Source organism: Megalobrama amblycephala, linkage group LG17 (assembly GCF_018812025.1).
Source record: "Megalobrama amblycephala isolate DHTTF-2021 linkage group LG17, ASM1881202v1, whole genome shotgun sequence".
NCBI lineage: Eukaryota > Metazoa > Chordata > Actinopteri > Cypriniformes > Xenocyprididae > Megalobrama > Megalobrama amblycephala.
Genome location: NC_063060.1, coordinates 20,002,228 through 20,023,311, shown reverse-complemented (window position 1 = coordinate 20,023,311; position 21,084 = coordinate 20,002,228). Strand labels below are relative to the sequence as shown.

Sequence of the window (21,084 nt, the reverse complement as noted above, 5' to 3'; positions counted from 1 at the left end):
ATTATGACTTTACAACTCTTGCAACTTTATATCACATAATTCTGAGAAAAAAGTCAGAATTGCCTTGTTTTTGTTAGCCTACATATTAATTAGTATTCTAAAGTATTTAGATTAAGTTACAAAACTTGGGTAATATAACAAAATACGTTACAAATTACTTTTTAAAGCATGTATTTTGTAATCTGTAGTGAAATACATTTTAAAAGTAACCTACCCAGCCCTGCTTACCTTTACAATGCAAAGAATTTTTTTTTTGAAAAGATTTATTTTCAGCTGAATGATCAATACTCATGTACACAACAGTAATGCTCAGTGACTGGATTACATGTCTATACTTATAACCTTTTCTTAATTTACACAAAATTAGGTTCCTAGATAAGGTTTAAACCTATCAGAGGTTTTGTTTAATTTTTTATCACTGTCATATAAATGAATTAGCACCTTGTAATGGTCATGGTAAACAAATGGAAGGGTTAAACTGTCTAAACCGCTTCAATTTGGTTTTAATTGTCCTCTACAAGTAAACAAGTTTTGGAAAATATCCCTGCAGCCCCTCCTCCTTCACAAAATTTTTTTAGATAAGCGTTTTGAATGTCGAGAGCCGTTATAACCGCTCTTCTAGCCAATGGCTATAAAGCCTGCCTAGTGATGCCTCCGTCAGCATAAACCAATCATAAAAATGATTACACAAAGGAGCCAATGAGAGTGCTGGAAAGGGCGCATAGCAACCAATGAGAATGATGGAAATGTAGGTGATTTCTCCAGACTGAATAAGTAGGAGCACATCTCATTTTACGATCTCATTGTCAAGGCTTTTGAGTTAGAAGGTGTTAGTTTCAGACATTTTGGGTTGTTAAGCAAACAAAACAAGCAAGAATGAGGGAGATTGTGCATTTACAGGCTGGACAGTGCGGCAACCAGATTGGTGCCAAGGTAAGAACTGAACTAATCTATGTATTTTTAATTGTAATATTTTAAGTACCATTTGGGCTTTTGGGGGGAAGCTAATCCTCGCGGCTTTTAGAACCGTAATTGTCAAAGTTTAAATGATTGTTGTTTCATAGTTAGTATTTCAAATTGGCTGACTTGTGTTGTTTATTATTTTCCTTTAATCTTCAATACTTGCACGCAACAAGTTTTTAAATATGATATTATTTTGAGTCATCAACTAAGAATCGACGAAAAATGACTTGGGATTTTTCTTTTTCTTTTTAAATGGTTTGTTTTTTTTTTTTTTTTTTTTTTTTTTTCTTAAACTATAAAATCAACACGATTTGAATGAAGTAATGGTGAAACAATGCGTTAGTTTTAGGGTGTTGGCCGCGCCGGACCGGCGTAGTGTCCGATTCGCACGCGAGTCGGTTCTTTGTGTTGATTTGATTGAGCCGAATAGCTCGAGATTTGCTCCCCAACGGTTGCTATTCGAATGTAGGGAAGTCGTGACGCATGCGAATGGACGAAAACGAACCGTTCGAACGAATCGATTCACTTGGAAGAATCACGTGTCGTAATGTGGCCGGTTGTATCTGGTTCAGCTCATGGAAAAGTGCGGGAACGCTAATATTATGTCGCAGAAAACTCCCTGACCCCATGCAGAGACCGGATTTGAATCACTTCATATCATTGTGCAATACCCAAAGTTAAAATTCAGGACATTAGTGGTACTACGTCGCTGTTACTTTAAGCTCCCGGGTGGTGTAAAATGGCCCCGGTGACTTGGCAAACTCCATTTTACAATTGTGGAGTCCATGTAACGGGAAGCTCTGGCTATTCAATATTAGATTAACCTGGTTTTTAATCTTTATTTTATTTGCCTTTCATACAAATGCTCATGTCATGGTCCAAAAAAAGTCAACTAAATTGAATGGGAGAAATAAATGTGTCTTTTGACTGAGTCTGCTTTTGAATCCATCTTATTTCAGTTCTGGGAAGTCATTAGTGATGAGCATGGAATTGACCCAACAGGCAGTTACCATGGTGACAGTGACCTTCAGCTGGACAGAATTAATGTTTATTATAATGAAGCCTCAGGTGAGCAGAAATTTTAATGCCTTTTGTGTTCTTTTACTTGACAAAGCTGTATTGTATATGTGCATTATATGGCATTTGATTTGTTCTGGACTTTGTAATTTCAGGTGGAAAGTATGTTCCACGTGCTGTACTGGTGGATTTGGAGCCTGGTACAATGGACTCTGTGAGGTCCGGTCCATTTGGTCAGATCTTCAGACCAGACAACTTTGTTTTCGGTAATTTTATTTATATGTACCCGAGAGTGATGGTTGGTTGGCAAAATTTGAATGGCAAATTGTGACCTGATATGGCTCTAGTTCCCTTTTGTGTAGAAGTAACTAAACTCCGAACCATGTTTGTTGTCATCCGATAGGCCAGAGTGGTGCTGGAAACAACTGGGCTAAGGGCCATTATACCGAAGGAGCTGAGCTGGTTGACTCAGTTTTGGATGTGGTTCGTAAAGAGGCGGAAAGTTGTGACTGTCTGCAGGGCTTCCAGCTCACTCACTCCTTGGGTGGAGGTACAGGGTCCGGTATGGGCACCCTCCTCATTAGCAAAATCCGTGAAGAGTACCCTGACCGTATCATGAACACCTTCAGCGTGGTGCCTTCTCCTAAAGTCTCAGACACAGTGGTAGAGCCCTACAATGCCACACTGTCTGTCCATCAGCTGGTGGAAAACACAGATGAGACCTACTGTATCGATAACGAAGCCCTTTATGACATCTGCTTCCGCACTCTCAAACTCACAACACCTACTTACGGTGACCTCAACCACCTCGTTTCTGCCACCATGAGCGGTGTCACTACCTGCCTGAGGTTCCCCGGTCAGTTGAACGCAGATCTCCGTAAACTGGCAGTGAACATGGTGCCCTTCCCCCGTCTGCACTTCTTCATGCCTGGCTTCGCTCCTCTGACCAGCAGAGGCAGCCAGCAGTACCGCGCCCTGACTGTTCCCGAGCTCACCCAGCAAATGTTCGACGCCAAAAACATGATGGCCGCCTGCGACCCCCGTCACGGCCGCTACCTGACAGTGGCAGCCGTATTCCGTGGCCGTATGTCCATGAAGGAGGTGGATGAGCAGATGCTCAATGTACAGAACAAGAACAGCAGCTACTTCGTAGAATGGATCCCCAACAACGTCAAGACCGCCGTCTGCGACATTCCACCTCGCGGTCTCAAAATGGCCGCCACCTTCATCGGCAACAGCACTGCCATCCAGGAGCTGTTCAAGAGAATTTCTGAGCAGTTCACGGCCATGTTCAGGCGCAAGGCTTTCCTGCATTGGTACACTGGAGAGGGCATGGACGAGATGGAGTTCACAGAGGCTGAGAGCAACATGAACGACCTGGTGTCCGAGTACCAGCAGTACCAGGATGCCACCGCTGAGGAGGAAGGAGAGTTTGAGGAAGAGGGTGAAGAGGAGCTTGCTTAAGTTAACACTTCTGTTTTCCATGTTTTTGTTTTTTCCTTTTTCAAAACTTGTCGCTTGTTTAAATTTTTCTTACTGCATTTTCTGTCACTTAAAACCTTAAGTTCCTTTTTCATGTAAATGTTAATAAAACAAATACAAGAATTTCACTGGTTTAGTGGTGTTTCTCTATTCTTCACAAGGGAAGGTCTTACAAGACCGGTGTAAAGTTAAATTCGAGCCCTGAAATGCCCTGAAAATTAATTGAGCCCTGAAATGGTCAGCTCTGAACTCTTTGCAGTTCTACATATAACCACTAGATTTAAGGTTTTGCAAGTAGTTTAACTAAATGCCCATTTCATTTAGTACCCTAATTGATTTCTTGTGACCACTCAAAAGTGGTTGTGGAAAACACTGTGCTAGTGTTTCAGTGGATCTAAATTCAATCTAAATTCCTAGCCCGTAAGACCGGAAAGGTACAATAATAGCGTTGGCATAAAATGCCAAACCATATTCTCAAGCTGCATCCTCCGGAGGTCGTGTTTTAAGACTGCACATGTCAGTGAGGCAATCCCTTTTTTTTTTTTTTTTTTTTTTTTTTTTTTTTAAAGGTTTGATTGCAAAGTAAGAAACAAATGACCGTATTTTACACCAATTTTATGGTTACTTTAAATAAGACTCCCTTGAAGACATATGCAGCCTCTGAAATGAGACGCAGCTCTAGTCGCATTTGTGACTGTCTGTTTGTCATTGAACATGTAATCTCTGTTAGATCAGTATCAATGTAGTGTTTTCAGGCCAATTTCCTGAAGTCATCTGGTTTCCATTTGATTCCAGCTTTGAGATGTTCAACTTTTGTTCCTTTTCAGCAGTTCTACAGTTTATACAGGTCTTTTTCTAGTTTAGATCTGAATGTCAGCAGAGAAGAATTTAAATTGCATGAGTGCAGATTTGTATATATTTTACAAACATGATTATAGGACATTCCATAAATATACAAATATACAGATACAATGGACACAAATATAAAAATAAATGCACAAACAGTGAAGTATGAGAAGCCTTCCATTCCATCAGCCATCACAGTCTGTAAACATTTAGCATCTTTTATAATTCCCTGATGCATGTTAAAAATTCATTAAATGAAACCGGTGTTTCACGTGAATGGCTGACGTCTGCTCTGAGGTGTTCAGCTTTCATACAAGAGGAAGTGTATAGGCCCAGACCACAATCACAGCTCTGTTCTGTTTCTGAGGCCCTTGGCTACATTATCATTTCTGATGACCTAATCTAAAACCGGCATGACAACTTGTGATTAGACCACAGTAGCAATGGATTCAAATGGGAATAAGTAACATTTAGCCCTGGTTTCACAGACAATGCGTAAACCTAGTCCCAGACTAAAATCCATGTTTGAGCTGTTTAATTGAATGTAACTTGCACTGACGTATCTTAAAATATGTCAATGTTTTTTCTAAGGCATGTTTATAAAAGCTACTTAAATGTCCTAATTGAACTAAGGCATAATCCTGGCTTAATCTAAGCCCTGTCTGTGAAACTTGGCCTAAGTGATTACATTTTCTCTTTGTCCAGAGCCACATGGTTATTGCAGTTCCCTGGGTTTGTTCACAAAAATGTTATGAGATCTTGTTGTTGAGCTGCCCAGGATAATGCTCAAACTGTTTCTCAGCCTCCTCACTGAATGAATCACCTGGAAACACAAATAATACAAATTAAGTTTTAAAAAAAAGAAACCTGAAGATAATAAAAAATACTTCAGTTGCATTTAGCGCTGAGCTAAAATATCTGATTAAGCAAGCATGTCATTTCATTCCCCTCAAATGTTTAATAGAATCGGGCAAGTCTGAACGACCCAGTGAACAACAGCCGTCTCACCAAGATGACATTTATGTAACCAGACACGGTTGCCATCGTATTTGCAGTTGCACCGCATAGCGTTGTTGGTGAAGTCACTCTCAGCTACCTCAAAGTTGGGGTTTATTATGACCTGAGAAAGAGAAAAAGATAAGACTGATACAGGAAAACGTGGATGCATAATTGCAATCAAATTTAATCTAGCTAACAACATAATCAGCAAAGTGTGTCCAAGTAGTGACAGCAAGATCTTTAAAACGAACGACTGTATTCTGGACTTTTTGTTAGTTAATCCTAATCTGGGAGGGCCTTTTCCAGTAAAATCCTTCCTCCACCCTGCCTCTGTGTAATTAAGGTTTATTACATCATTAATCAAACCAAATCCTATTACTCTTCTAACCCTTGCATTCCTGGACATCATGGTGAACTGTGCACGAGAGCTGACTAATCTCCACCACTAGAGGGCAGAACTGCAACATCTCTTTGACATCTGCTGAAAAGCCCAGACAATGGGGTCCTACGGGACCAAAGTCTGTTCATGTAACACTCTTTGCTGTTAGTGTGCAATCTAGCTGGTGGAAATACACTTCTAATAAAGTACCAAAGTGGTTTCTCTTCCTTTGACAATTACCATAAGTGAATACCTGTAGAATGTAGTTTCCTGGTTTAACATCCGTGATGTCAATCCACTGGCAGTCGATATCATGTCTGTACAAGTCCCAGCAGCCCGCTGTGATGCCCTGCTCACCAAAGTTAGCACACTCGTAGCGCTTTGAAACACCTGCAACAAGGGAAGTGGTACTAGTGTATTTCTGGAGACATATGCCAATATTCCAGGCAAAGAACAGCCTTATATTAAACCGCCTTAAACCAGTAGTGCATTCCACTACGCTGCTTTTCCATTGTTTTTCTATGTAAACATGCACTAGACCAGGGTGTCCAAACCTGTTCCTGGAGGGTCATTGTCCTGTAGAGTTTAGCTCCAAGTTGGAGCCTCCAACCCTAATTAAACACACCTGAACCAGCTAATCACGTTCTTCAGACTTACTGGAAACTTTTAAGCAAGTGTGTTGGAGCTAAAATCTGCAGAACGTTTGAACATACACGGTCTGAACCACTGATTCAAAACACAAGACTTGTAAAGCTTCGAAGCTTCATGAAGCAGTGTTTTGAAATCGCCCATCACAGTATTCTTGTTGTTTCATAACATTAAGGTTGAACCACTGTAGTCACATGAACTGTTTTAAATATGATTTAGTAGCTTTCTGGGCATCTGAAAGTGTTAATTATCTTGCTGGCAATGGAGGCCTCACTGAGCCATCGGATTTTATCAAAAATATTTGTACTCTGAAGATGAACGGAGGTCTTATGGGTGTGGAACGACATGAGGGTGAGTAATTAATGACAGAATTTTCATTTTTGGGTGAACTAACCCTTTAAGCCTTGTCTGTGAAATCAGGCATTAGTGTCTTTAATATTAATTTCTTCAAATCTAAAGTATGCATAACATGTCAGAGCAGATTTAAAGTTTTGGTCACTGTAATGTATTGGTATTAGAAACTATCCAAAAACAGATTTCAAAAGTAGACTCACTATACCCAGTAGTCTAGAGACCCCTAGTGGATAAACAACTACCTTGGTATGAAAGCCTAAATGTATGGCAGTTACTATAATAAAAAAACATTTATAGCACTGAAATAAAAGTTTACTGTAGCATGAAAACATCCTGAAAACTAATTTATGAAAACTAAATTGATTATTTCTGTCACAAAAAACTAACATTATAAATAGACCTCTATAAAATAAAAGTATTTTAAATTCATATATATACACTGCCCGGCCAAAAAAAAAAAAGTTGCTGTTTTGATTTTAATAGGCAAATACTTAAGAGTCTATGTATGGATCAATATTACAGTGATTATTATGTTTCTAGCATGTTATATGTTTGGCAACGGTTCTTTTAACCCTAAAAGATGAAGTGTAGCTTTTTATTTCTTAAACAACCATGTATTAAGATGTATCATGGCCATATTCCAGAATGACAATGTCAAGATTCATCAGGCTCAAATTGTGAAAGAATTGTTCGGAGGGAGCATGAAGAATCATTTTCACTCATGAATTGGCATTGACCTTAACTTCAGTGAAAGTTTTTTGGATGTGCTGAAGGAGACTTTACAGAGTGCTCACCTCTTGCATTGTCAATAGAAGATCTTGACCAAAAAATGATGCACCTCTCGGTGGAAATAAATGTTGTGATGTTATTTCCATCAAGAGGTGCATCAGTTTTTGGTTAAGATCTTGTATTGACAATGCAAGAGTCAAGCACTCTGTAAAGTCTCCTTCAGCACATCCTAAGGACTTTCAATGAATTTAAGGTCTGGACTGATTCTTCATGCTACCTCCCAACCATTCTTCCACAATTTTAACCCTGGTGACTCTTGACATTGTCATCCTGGAATATGGCCATGATGTGTTTTCCTACATGGTTGTTTAATAAATGAAAAGCTACACACTCCATCTTTTAGGGTTAAAAGTACCATTGCCAAACATATAACATGCTAGAAACATAATAATCACTGTAATAATGATCCATCCATAGACTCTTAAGTATTTACCTATTAAAATCCAAACAGCGATGTTTTTTTTTTTTTTTTTTTTGGCCGGGGAGTGTATATATATATATACAGTACAGTCCAAAAGTTTGGAACCACTAAGATTTTTAATGTTTTTAAAAGAAGTTTCATCTGCTCACCAAGGCTACATTTATTTAATTAAAAATACAGTAAAAAACAGTAATATTGTGAAATATTATTACAATTTAAAATAACTGTTTTCTATTTGAATATATATCACAAAGTAATTTATTCCTGTGATGCAAAGCTGAATTTTCAGCATCATTACTCCAGTCTTCAGTGTCACATGATCCTTCAGAAATCATTCTAATATGCTGATCTGCTGCTCAAGAAACATTTAATGTGTACAATTGTACAAAATATTTGTGTACAATATTTTTTTTCAGGATTATTTGATGAATAGAAAGTTCAAAAGAACAGTGTTTATCTGAAATCTAATCTTTTGTAACATTATAAATGTCTTTACTGCCACTTTTGATTGATTTAATGCATCCTTGCTGAATAAAAGTATTCATTTCTTTAATTTCTTTTCAAAAAAATAAAAATAAAAATTCTTACTGACCCCAAACTTTTGAACGGTAGTGTATAATGCTACAGAAGCTTTGTATTTCAGATAAATGCTGTTCTTTTGAACTTTCTATTCATCAAGGAATCCTGAAAAAAAAAAGTACACAACTGTTTTCAACATTGAAAATAATCATAAATGTTTATTGAGCAGCAGATCAGCATATTAGAATGATTTCTGAAGGATCATGTGACACTGAAGACTGGAGTAACGATGCTGAAAATTCAGCTTTGCATCACAGGAATAAATTACTTTGTCAAATATATTTAAATAGTACACAGTTATTTTAAATTGTAATAATATTTCACAATATTACTGTTTTTTACTGTATTTTTAATTAAATAAATGTAGCCTTGATGAGCAGACGAAACTTCTTTTAAAAACATTAAAAATCTTAGTGGTTCCAAACTTTTGGACTGTACTGTATATATATATATATATATATATATATATATATATATATATATATATATATATATATATATATATATATATATATATATAATGTCTTACCTTCATGGCACGCTGTGTCCTCCAGGCAGAAGCTCGCTTTATGTCCGTCCGCCACTTTGGTTCCATTTAGAGACAGCAGGTCATAATAGGTGAAGATATCCATACTATGATAGTGCCTGGAGGTTATAAACACAGTCTTTTGAAATTCTACAGGGTTAAACCATCCAAAAATCATCATTCAAATATAACCGGCTATATGGAATATCATTTTAAAAACTATATCAATGTACCAATGTGTATGTGTTGTGAACGATAACTGATTTTAAGCTATCTTGAATCCTGTAAACTGCAACCTACAAATCTGTCATTTTCATGGATGAAAAAAAAAAAAGATTTAAAAGGCTTTGGAGAGCAGATTCAGTGCTGTAGGCCTGTAGGAGGGAACTGAAGCCATAGTGTAAACACCAGTCTCTCAGACACTGGCCTCAGTCCCAATCCCGGCTGTGTGTGTGTGTCCTTTCAGCAAGAGCACACAACAGGTTTCCTCATCATTGTGTCGGGCACATACACTGGGAAACCTGATGTCTGCTAGTTTGCAGTGTAAACACAGACCACCACAAAGAGTTAATGGAGATTTTTCAGAGCTGCACTAATTCATAAATGATCTGAAAAATGCATGGTGTGGGGAGTATAAAATTCACTGACTACGTAAAAATTAATTGGAATTTTTTTTTTTCTAAAGCTCTACAGCTTCTACACCATTGAATGGAAACTTCGCAGTGATCTACACCACTAAGAAGCCACTTTAAAGGGAAAGTCGACACAAAATGTTTTCTTTGGATATCAAAAGTAGAATCTTTGAAGAAGTAGGATTTGAGCAGTTCAAATCGAACTCAAGAACCAAATCAGTGAACTAATAATTTTTGAGCCAGTTCTTTTAGTGAACTGGCTCATTTGATTAAAAAAATCAATTAAAGTAAGTGTGAAAATTGTGGAAAAAATGTTTATTTACAGAATAACATGAGGGAGAGTAAATGTTTTTTTATGAATGGTTATCATTTATGGTTTTTAATGGTTTTCATGTATTATGAACTTTGGCCAGGGGGTGGTGCATCCACCACCGGAGAAATTATTATTTAAAGCTGCTGTCCACGATTTTTGGCCCTCTAGCGGTTAATAAACAGAACTGCACGTGTCTTGCGGTGGAACATTCTAGCTGGAGCTACTTTTCTCCGTGTATGTCTATGGCGAGTCATGCAGTTTCTGTGATACTCTGCGGCGAGTCCTACCAGTCCGGTCTGAAATAGTCCGAATATAAACACTTATTATAAGTGTACCATAATGATTCAGGATAAGACAAAAACATGGTTTGGAAAATGGATTCATGTTGTATATTCTCATTATATAATTTTTGTAAATTTTAAACACAAAAAAGTTGTGGACTGCAGCTTTAATAATATTATATGTTTCTTTTAGTTATAAGCTAGATACCTATGTGAATATATGTTATATGTAAATATAACTGGTTTGCCACCAGGCTATTTGGTCCCCAATGCATCTCAATAAGAGTAAATATTTTACCAATTTTTAAAATACAATTTTAAGACTTCAATTCATTGACATTAATGCAGAAAGCACAGCCTAAGTACTTTTACTGATGCAATAGTTGTTTAAAAATGAAGAAAAGAAAATAGGGCGAAGAAATTATGACCATGCAGACTTAAAAATATTAATATTTAAGCACTAAGCTCATGCTCTACACTTCAGCTCGGTGTAGTTGAAGATTTTACCATGACAAACAGAAACCACTGTGAGGCTGATATAACATGTGGGGGTATGTTGGGGGTAATGCATTACAAGTAACTTGAGTTACGTAATCAGATTACTTTTTCAAGTAACTAGTAAAGTAACGCATTACTTTTTCAATTTACAACAAAATATCTGAGTTACTTTTTCAAATAAGTAACGCAAGTTACTTTTCACATTTATTGACTGACTGCTCTCCTGTCCCCATATTGAGAGAAATAAAGTGCAGAGGTGTTGTGTGCGCTGTGTGAACATGATGATTATTGTAGTTTTAGACTAAATGTGAACATGCATTTACTCATTTCACTTGCACGAAAACATTCAGTATTCCTCAAAATGAATAAAAACAGTGAAATGCAATCTCAGCAAACCTGTAATAATAAACTATATTAAATTACACAAGTATACTTTGTATTTAATCTCAATTATTAACCAATGTCTTTGCTGCTGACCTTCAATATACCTAATTCAGCCATACTAATAATCAAAAAATACTTTTGATTAGATTTAGAAATAAGAACTAGAACTTCTTTCTTCTCTATTCTATTTTTCTTTAATCCAGAATGGCAGCACAGCTGAAAGGTTTGTTTGAGCTGCGCCCTCTACTGTACAGGTGTAAATATGCATTTCCTTCAGCCTGAGGCTTATTGATTTCACTTTTGGTGTAAAAGGGCCTTTTTGCCAAAAATAGAACTTTTTTGTTGTTATTAAAAAACAAACAAGCAAGCCCAGCCCCGGTAAGAAAAAGTAACGCAAAAGTAATGTAACACATTACTTTTCATAAAAAGTAACGAAGTAACGCAATTAGTTACTTTTTTAGGGAGTAACGCAATATTGTAATGCATTACTTTTAAAAGTAACTTTCCCCAATACTGGATATAACTAGCCCTGGATCATGTCGGCACACGTGTGTTAATTTAAAGCAGAGACTGCCAGCTTGAACTTTCATTCACCCTGTAGGTTGTCCAGGGTCTGAAAGCCTCTGCTCTGGTTTGTAGGAAGAAATTTATATCAGTTTATGACCTTTGGAATCAGACGTTCAGCCGACATGACCACTAGCACTCAGTGTTAGTAAAGCCATATGGGTCCTTGGGGCTACATCTGGATCAGGATGGAGCAAAAGGAGATTCAGCAAAGCTGCCAGATGCTCAAAAGAAAAACATAGTTGATAGATCTCTGTTCAAACCAAGCAAGCCAATCCAATACTCTCAGTGAACAACATTACCATAAGTGAACATGAATCTATTTATGCATAATTCAATCGAAGTTCCAGTCTTTATGCTGTCATGCAAATACACAAATGCAGACATGAATGCTTGGCCAATGCACTGCAACATAAGTTTACTTATCATGCATTACTGCATAAAAAACTCACTACTAAGGTGATGGTAGAATTAAAGGAATAATGAAAATTATTCCATAATCTATTCACCCTCAAGCCATCCTAGGTGTATATGACTTTCTTCTTTCAGCTGAACACAATTGTAGTCTAGTTCAGGTAGGAAGAGTGACCTCTGACCCGACGCATGATGCATTGACGAACGCGGAAGCACAGAGGATTGAGCAAAACAAAACACTGGGGACGAATTAGAAATCTAAAATGAAAATTTTAAAAGAGAAATGTCAGAGGATTTTGATATAAGAGAAGAGGAGCTTGAGTTTGTTGCTCAGCTTTATTTGAAACAAATCTAAATTGTCTACTCTGACCTAAGCTTAGGCTACTCCTACATCCTATGTCATGCGTCGGGTCAGAGGTCACTCTTGCGCCGGAACTCGACTTGCGTACAGCTGTTGTTGGAAGCTAGTGATTATAGTTTATAAAGTTTTAAATATAAATATTTTTCTTACAAAAACCCACCGCTTCACTTCAAAAAGTATCTATTAACCCACGGAGCCGTATGGATTACTTTTATGATGGATGGATGCGCTTTTTGGAACTTCAAAAACTCGGGAACCATTCACTCCCATTACAAAGCTGGGAAGAGCCAGGATATGTTTTAATATAACTCTGATTGTGTTCAGCTGAAAGAAGAAAGTCATATATATCTAGGATGGCTTGAGGGTGAGTAAATCATGGGATAATTTTGGTGAACTATCCCTTTAACTTCAAATGTCCAAGGCATTAAATTGGATGTTGACAATTTAACTAAGTTTATATAAGCATTTGCATACTTGGGTCTAAAACACATGCTCCACATGCAAGGCAGGACATATAGACTGCCGGCCATGTATGAGACTTGAAAATCAGTCAAAACAAGAGCTCCATTTACCTATGGCATTCATGCCACACCCATGAGTGGCGGCCGAGCCGTGGTCTGAAGTCAGACTTGCCGATGTTGTGTATCTGGGAGGAGAAGCGTAGCAGGCGACGTTGGCCGTACGGCCAGTTGGCTTGAGCAGCTGATTTGGTGAGGCAGTTCTCCTCTGCTGCGCAGTACAGCAGGTGCAGGGGTCGGTCTTCGATGTAAACGGTCTGCTCCACCAACGGAGCGTTCAGCACCAGGTCCGAAGCCGCTAGGGATTTTTGTGAGAAAGAAACCACAATGATACCCAAACATGATAACATTTCAACCCTTCTTTTGGAACACATGCTAACAAACTTTTCTTTACAGACTTGCGTATCACTCACTGTCTGAGCAAATGACGCCAGCGGAGAACTGCGCTCCGGCTCTTTTGCAGCTGACGACAGGATGATGCTGACAGTCGGTCAGAGTCATCTCATCTCCCTTACACTTCACTCCGCTCAGAACCATCTCCGTCACGTTACTGCTGTCCCAGTACCACGTTTCCTTAACACAGGGGAGAGTTCATCAGTAGATTAATGAATATGGCAAATTATTGAACATGGATAAAACAAGAAACACAATACAAAGCATGGTAATGTCAGCATTAGACATGAATTAAATCTGAATAGCAAAAATAATAATAATACTTCCACTGGTCAAACAAACATATAGTCCCGCCTCAAACTCAAACCATTGTTGTTGGCTGCCATATTTTGAGCCACAATGTTTACATCATCACACAATGTAAAATTCATCATCAAAAAACAAAAACAAAAAAATGGATAAAGCAGAGATAATTATATACTTTTGGGAATAATAATTATATTAATGTTATTAAAATATAATTTTAATGTTTTAAGCATACTGAACATACTTCAATGTTTTAGTAACCTTACCTGAACTTTTTTAACTTTCATTGCTTACTTGTCTACTAAGTGGCAAATTAATTCTACAAAAATGTAGCCTCAGTCTGATTTTCTTTATATTTTATGTTCTAAACCATTCAAAAGTTTTGGGTTGGTAAGATTTTTTTATGTTTTTTAAAGAAGTTTTGTATTCTCATCAAGGCTGCATTTATTTGATCAAAAAATACAGTAAAAGCAGTAATATTATAAAATATTGTTACAAATTAAAATAATTATTTTAATATATTTTAAAATTTAATCCTTCAGAAATTAATCTAATATGCTGATTTTCTGCTTAAAAAACATTTCTTATTATTATCAATGTTGAAATCAGTTGTTGCCACTTAATATTTTTGTGGAAACCTTGAAAAAAAAAATCAAAAAAGGATTATTTGATTAACAGAAAGTTCAAAAGAACAGAATTATTTAAAACAGAAATCGTATGTAACATTATAATCTTTTGATCAATTTAATGCATCCATGCTGAATAAAAAAAAATGACTGACCCCAGACTTTTGAACGGTAGTGTATACTTCATGCACGAGTAGCTCACAAATCATGCTAATATGGGATTTCAAAACCAAACAAGCTTTAATATTTGATCAGTCAGTCCCATAGTGCCTTTCTTACTCACAGTGATAGCATGCAGGCAGTATCTGAGGCCTAACTGTTTGCACGCCACCATGGCTTCTCTTGTGGTCCAGTTGTCACTGCATATAGTTCCCCACCTGGACTTGACCTGAACCTCCACGCGACCCTCATGATCCGTCCTGCCCCCCACCATACGGATCTGCAGACAGACCCCCACTGCAAGGGCTTAGCATGCAAACTAGGCTAAACACAGTGATAACCCAGCTATGCTAATGCTTGGATTACAAAGTTCTATATCTGCTAGTAGTGATTTTAGTGGGTTATTGTGATCAGTTCCTGAGGCAAAAGAGAGTGGCGTGTTTTGCCGGTAAGTTTATGTATTGCAGGGCTAAGAGGTGTTAGAATTATGCCCTTTTCACACTGACAGCTGTCTTGAAAATGTATTATGGTAATCAGTTGAAAACTTTTGAAAATAAATGCCTTCCTGTCAGTGTGAACACTTACACTGCAAAAAAAGAAAAATCTTTGCATTTCAGAGGATTTACCGTTCTGCATAACGAGCCAAAAGAAACTTTGCATTCCCCCAACAAACTTTGCGTTTCCCCAAGAAACTTTGCGTTCCCCCAAGAAACTTTGGATTCTCCCAACAAACTTTGCGTTTCCCCAAGAAACTTTGCGTTCCCCCAAGAAACTTTGCGTTCTCCCAACAAACTTTGCGTTTCCCCTAGAAACTTTGCGTTCCCCCAACAAACTTTGCGTTCCCCCAAGAAACTTTGCGTTCTCCCAACAAACTTTGCATTTCCCCAAGAAACTTTGTGTTCCCCCAAGAAACTTTGCATTCTCCCAACAAACTTTGCGTTTCCTGAAGAAACTTTTCGTTCCCCCAACAAACTTTGCGTTCCCCCAAGAAACTTTGCGTTCCCCCAACAAACTTTGCGTTCCCCCAAGAAACCTTATGTTTCCCCTAGAAACTTTGCGTTCTCCCAAAAAAATTTTGCATTTCCCCAAGAAACTTTGCATTCTCCCAACAAACTTTGCGTTCCCCCAAGAAACCTTGCGTTTCCCCTAGAAACTTTGCGTTCTCCCAACAAACTTTGCATTTCCCCAAGAAACTTTGCATTCTCCCAACAAACTTTGCATTCCCCCAAGAAACTTTGCGTTCCCCCAAGAAACCTTGCGTTTCCCCTAGAAACTTTGCGTTCTCCCAACAAACTTTGCATTCCCCCAAGAAACTTTGCGTTTCCCGAAGAAACTTTTCGTTCCCCCAACAAACTTTGCGTTCCCCCAAGAAACTTTGCGTTCCCCCAACAAACTTTGCGTTCCCCCAAGAAACCTTATGTTTCCCCTAGAAACTTTGCGTTCTCCCAAAAAATTTTGCATTTCCCCAAGAAACTTTGCATTCTCCCAACAAACTTTGCGTTCCCCAAGAAACCTTGCGTTTCCCCTAGAAACTTTGCGTTCTCCCAACAAACTTTGCATTTCCCCAAGAAACTTTGCATTCTCCCAACAAACTTTGCATTCCCCCAAGAAACTTTGCGTTCCCCCAAGAAACCTTGCGTTTCCCCTAGAAACTTTGCGTTCTCCCAACAAACTTTGCATTCCCCCAAGAAACTTTGCGTTCCCCCAAGAAACCTTGCGTTTCCCCAAGAAACCTTGCATTCTCCCAACAAACTTTGCATTCCCCCAAGAAACTTTGCGTTCCCCCAAGAAACCTTGCGTTTCCCCTAGAAACTTTGCATTCTCCCAACAAACTTTGCATTCCCCCAAGAAACTTTGCGTTCCCCCAAGAAACCTTGCGTTTCCCCTAGAAACTTTGCATTCTCCCAACAAACTTTGCGTTCCCCCAAGAAACCTTGCGTTTCCCCTAGAAACTTTGCGTTCTCCCAACAAACTTTGCATTTCCCCAAGAAACTTTGCATTCTCCCAACAAACTTTGCATTCCCCCAAGAAACTTTGCGTTCCTCCAAGAAACTTTGCGTTCTCCCAACAAATTTTGCGTTTCCCCAAGAAACTTTGCGTTCTCCCAAGAAACTTTGCATTGCCCCAAGTAACTTTGCATTCTCCCAAGAAACTTTGCATTTGCTTGCAAAACTTTTGCGTTCCACAGCAAAACTTTTGTGTTTCCCAAAGAAACTTTGTGTTCCCCCAATAAAATTTGTGTTTGCTCACCAAACCATTGTGTACATTTTGCAAGTGAATGCAAAGTTTCTTGGGGGAATGCAAAACATTTTGAGAACAAACTCGAAAGTTCTCTGGGGAATATTTTGCGAGCAAATGCAAAGTTTCTCACGGGAACGCAAAACATTTACTAGAGAATGCAAAACCATTGACAAATAATTTTTTTCCTTCACCATGTCCTTTTAGGGGCTCCGTAGACCTGCAACAAGCATTGCATTATATTTGTATTACATTTTAAATTTTGCACCATCATTTCAGTTTTCTTGCATCTGAGTTTTTTTATACTAAGCTGATTTTTTTGAAGGTTATTATTTTTGTTGTACATGTAAACGCACTCAGCATTACGGTGACACCGTTTCTGTGCAACCCTCTATAACCTCCATGCTATTCACTTGAACTACTCATCTACTCCATGTCTGTGCATGTGTTGTATGTTATATAGTTATTATCTTACTCTCAGGCCACTGCTGGCATGTCCCAACCCCAGCTGTCTGCACACTACCATGGCCTCCCGAGATGTCCATCCGTCCCCACAGATCAAACCCCAGTCCCTCATCTCACTGCCTGTAGGGAGCAGCAGCTCCACCCTCCCCTCCAACCGTGTTCGACCCCCTGTCAGGCGGATCTGCGACGGGTTACAGAGCAAGCATGAGAAAGAATTAAAAGACTAACCTTGACTTTGATCATTTGAACTTGATAAGCAGTGCTGCTTTACATTTTACTGTGCATTGCATCACCTATTTGAATAAAAGCATGCTCATTTTAAGTGATTTTACAGATTTTGGTGATGCAGTGCTTTAGTTTGAATCAGCCCTGAACAGCATTGTTAGTTTTCATAGCTGAGCTAAGAAAAAATGTTAACATAATACAAAAAATGCACATAAGCGTTAGTCACTCTGAAGTCTGATACATCAGAGAAAATATATTAAATATTAAACGTTAGATAAAAGCAGATTTGAGGCAGTTTTTTCTACTTTACTTGGACAAAATAAAATAACAGTAGAATCATCATGTATGTGTCTGACCGATTTCTCAAAACCCATGTAGGGAATGTTGCAGATGACGGAGGCGTCCTCCATGTGTTTGCAGTCTTCAGCAGTGATGCTCTTATGAGGACAGTCCCACAGGCTCTTCTCATCACCCCGACACTGAACCTCATTCATGTAGATGGGACCCATGCCTGTGGAGATTTCATTACATGCTTTGAATGGGATATCATCCATCTATCCATCCATCCATCCATCCATCATTGCCCACCTTGGCCCATTCGCGCTCCGGTCAGAGCTTCTTTAGCGGTGCCGAAGCCCAGCTCTCTACACACCACACTGGCGGACTGCAGATTCCAGTGGTCGTCACACACTGTACCCCACTCACTCCCCTTCAGGACCTCCACACGGCCTTCACCTGCCTTTGCACCCCCCTTCAGACGCACCTGAGACTGGAGAATGAGAAGGAGCATGATCATTGGAAGCCATAATACTAGTGTTTTTTAATACAGTTGATATTACTTTCAGAATTCCTAATTATTCCATTGAAAATGAATTAATTTAAAATGATTTAGCTTTATCTAATCACCATTGGATTGAGCTTGACTCTACGTGCTCTGCCCTGTGTGAACAGTGGCCCGGGCACACAGTTGACTACAGCCGCTCCTCCATTTGGACAGGGGGCGGTAGAGTTTGCTTTACTGAACTCCATAGTGCATGCTGAAAGATGAGCCTCATTTCCTGTGCAGGCCACTGAGTGAATCCTATACACATTCTGGTGACTAAACAGAAACACAAATGATCAAATGAATAAAACATCCCAAAACAATAGCAAAAGAATTAAATATCTGCTGAAAGGATAATTACTACTGTATGTGGTACATAATAAATTGTTGTTACATTGCACATACAGTAGTAATTGTACTACTGTAATACAATTATTACTAGGGTCTATAATACACCAGAAGATGTCTTTGAATTTTGAACCTTGCTGTGCTCAGACAAGGAAACCTGAATGGAAAGCATGACAGATTTCTCACATTTTATCAGCTTGCTGAGAAATAGTGTCCAGTCCAGTGTGAGCAAACAGTATATGCTGACCTTGCTTTTCCACTGGAGGTCTTGTTCAATTCACCATTTTATATATATATATATATATATATATATATATATATATATATATATATATATATATACACAGTTGTGGTCAAAATTATTAATACCCTTGGTATTTTTATAGTGTTTTTGAGTTGTCTTCTGTGATGAATGACGTTTATAATACTTTCATATATTTAACATGTAACCAATGATCAATTAGCGTCACACACCTGTAGGTCATAGATAGGTGCGTAGGAAAAAAGACTGGAATAGTAAAAATATGAAAAAACACAAGAAAATCCCGCACATTATCAACTTGCAAAACAATAAAAAAAGTTCTTTATTAGCAACGTTTCGATCGTATGATCTTCATCAGGCATCCAATTAATTATATTACTAAAGTGTTACTAGAAAAAGGAACAAATCCACAAACCTAGGTTTCTTTCATTTTATTTTGAACAGACAGTTGTGAAAATTACAGTTTGTTCCATCTAGTGGCATTTAATGGCATTTTTTTTTTGCAGGGCATTAAAAAACAAAAGGTATTTGGTAACAATCAACTACAAAACTGAAAAGCATCTCATGTTATAAAAGTACAAAATAAATAGAATAATGAAAAATTAAACTTGTGCATTAGGACTGTTACAATTTGCTTCACTTAAACTATATTTAAACATTCAAAGCTTAAGCCCCTCCCTCCTATACTAAATTGTCTGTGTTCTGCTCCGTTTCAAGCACAGTTGAGTGCACAAGCCTTTCAAAGTATTCTCCTTTGTCCATGAGCCAAAAATGCATTTGACGTGTGCACACTATTTAGTGAACTTTGTTTTCAAGCGCTCTAGTCATTCGCTTATGCACTGTTGTTCTTCTCTGCTCTTTTTCCTGTTGTAGCGATTAACAGCGTTGTACTACTGCGCACGTCCCCTTCTGGATTTAAGCGTGACTGACGATATTTGTAGTCTGACTGCATGCACTAAACCGTGACATCCGTACGGTTTGGGACGAATCCATTACACCCCTAATATATATATCTTGCAATTTTCTTGCAAAATATAATCTCTTATTTCTTAACTTTGGGATGAAATATCATGCCACTCATGCCATGATGTTTTTGACAGTTTTCGAGAGATTTAGCATTTGCTTTATAAAAGGCAAGATTTTACAACGGTTCACCTGATTTATGACACGTTCCAGACTCTCACACAGTGATGACATGGCCACGAGAGGTCTGGTATGGAGTATTACTGTAGTGAGTGGTGGAATGAGTCACTGAGGTTTTAACACACTCCGGAGAGAGAAGATACTTTCCTCATGCGTGAGTGTGGGTTACATATTCTTTCCAGTGCAAAGTTTTATAATAAAGTTATATAGTCATTATATGCAATTAAATGATAAAATAAAAAAAGATCAAGTTAAATACTGGAGAATAAGATATGTATATACAGTGGCCTCAAAAAGCATTAAAAAAGTAACTTATGGCATATGCAAACAAATAATTTAATATGCCAAGAGAAAAAGAGTACATTTTTGCACAATGATTCTGACATTCAGACATTTTTAGGTGTGATTTTAGCGTTCAAATCTAATTTTTTTTTTTTAGTTGTTATAAAAACAGGCCTTTTTATTCAATTTCTGGGAAGCACAGACCTCCATACGGACATCTGAGAAGTGTAGGATATCATCCAGTCTTCTAAATGTGCAGAGTGAGCTATTTCTGAAGCGTATCTAGCCAAGCCCTTCTGACACAATCCTGAAATGAATGTCATAATTACAAAGACGGAGAGAAGTACAGTATTTTACACATTTCCTTTCAGTAAATTATGTCAGATCCCAAGATCATTTAAAAGCAGGGGAAAAGAAAAATGGCAGCTTTTTTATCCATCGTAGATTACTTGTGTTTAGTCAGCTTGTAGACTTTAATATTAAACGGCATTAAGTGTAAATGAAATGGCCTTCTGTCAAGAGAAGATTTTTCACCGGTCAGACTGATGAACAGTCAGCAGGAGAGTGTTTTTGGAGCTTAACTTCAGCATGCTGAGGACTTGAGCTCATGAGGTATGAGTCACTCATTCAGTTTAATACACACACAGAGAGAGTGCATTTGTTGAAATGATAGCTATATTCTCATGATGCACACGTGAATTCTCAGATGCTGGCTTGTTTTTCTGTCCAGTCACACACTGCTTACATTTCTCCATCTGCTGTGAATCGAAGTAAATGTCAAGTGTTCAGATGTGGCTGACTGTTCCAACACAGATGGACGAGAGAAGCCATACAAGCACAGCAAAA

The 21,084-nt window shown here is 38.1% G+C and overlaps 2 protein-coding genes across 4 annotated transcripts in view; one reads left to right on the top strand and one right to left on the bottom strand.

Moving 5' to 3' along the window:
- The first annotated feature begins 773 nt into the window (after positions 1-773).
- tubb4b (tubulin, beta 4B class IVb) lies at positions 774-3,585 on the top strand. The gene is made up of 4 exons (XM_048163629.1): positions 774-933; positions 1,923-2,031; positions 2,136-2,246; positions 2,384-3,585. The coding sequence occupies exons 1-4, from the start codon at positions 877-879 to the stop codon at positions 3,442-3,444; spliced, it is 1,338 nt and encodes a 445-aa protein (XP_048019586.1). The 5' UTR covers positions 774-876; the 3' UTR covers positions 3,445-3,585.
- A 775-nt stretch (positions 3,586-4,360) lies between these two features.
- The window catches only part of loxl3a (lysyl oxidase-like 3a), a 29,444-nt gene continuing 12,720 nt past the window's right edge, over positions 4,361-21,084 (bottom strand). Inside the window, exons 5-15 of one of the 3 annotated variants that reach the window (XM_048163616.1) lie at positions 18,287-18,479; positions 17,969-18,149; positions 17,737-17,891; positions 17,166-17,336; positions 14,577-14,732; positions 13,382-13,541; positions 13,023-13,266; positions 9,007-9,122; positions 5,940-6,076; positions 5,317-5,428; positions 4,361-5,131 (exon numbers count right to left, since the gene is read on the bottom strand). In XM_048163616.1, the coding sequence (XP_048019573.1) occupies positions 5,058-5,131; positions 5,317-5,428; positions 5,940-6,076; positions 9,007-9,122; positions 13,023-13,266; positions 13,382-13,541; positions 14,577-14,732; positions 17,166-17,336; positions 17,737-17,891; positions 17,969-18,149; positions 18,287-18,479 (1,699 nt within the window). In that variant the 3' untranslated portion in view covers positions 4,361-5,057. Of the gene's footprint in view, positions 5,132-5,316; positions 5,429-5,939; positions 6,077-9,006; positions 9,123-13,022; positions 13,267-13,381; positions 13,542-14,576; positions 14,750-17,165; positions 17,337-17,736; positions 17,892-17,968; positions 18,150-18,286; positions 18,480-21,084 lie in introns of those variants that run through there. The other 2 variants (XM_048163614.1, XM_048163615.1) reach the window with 2 other exon arrangements.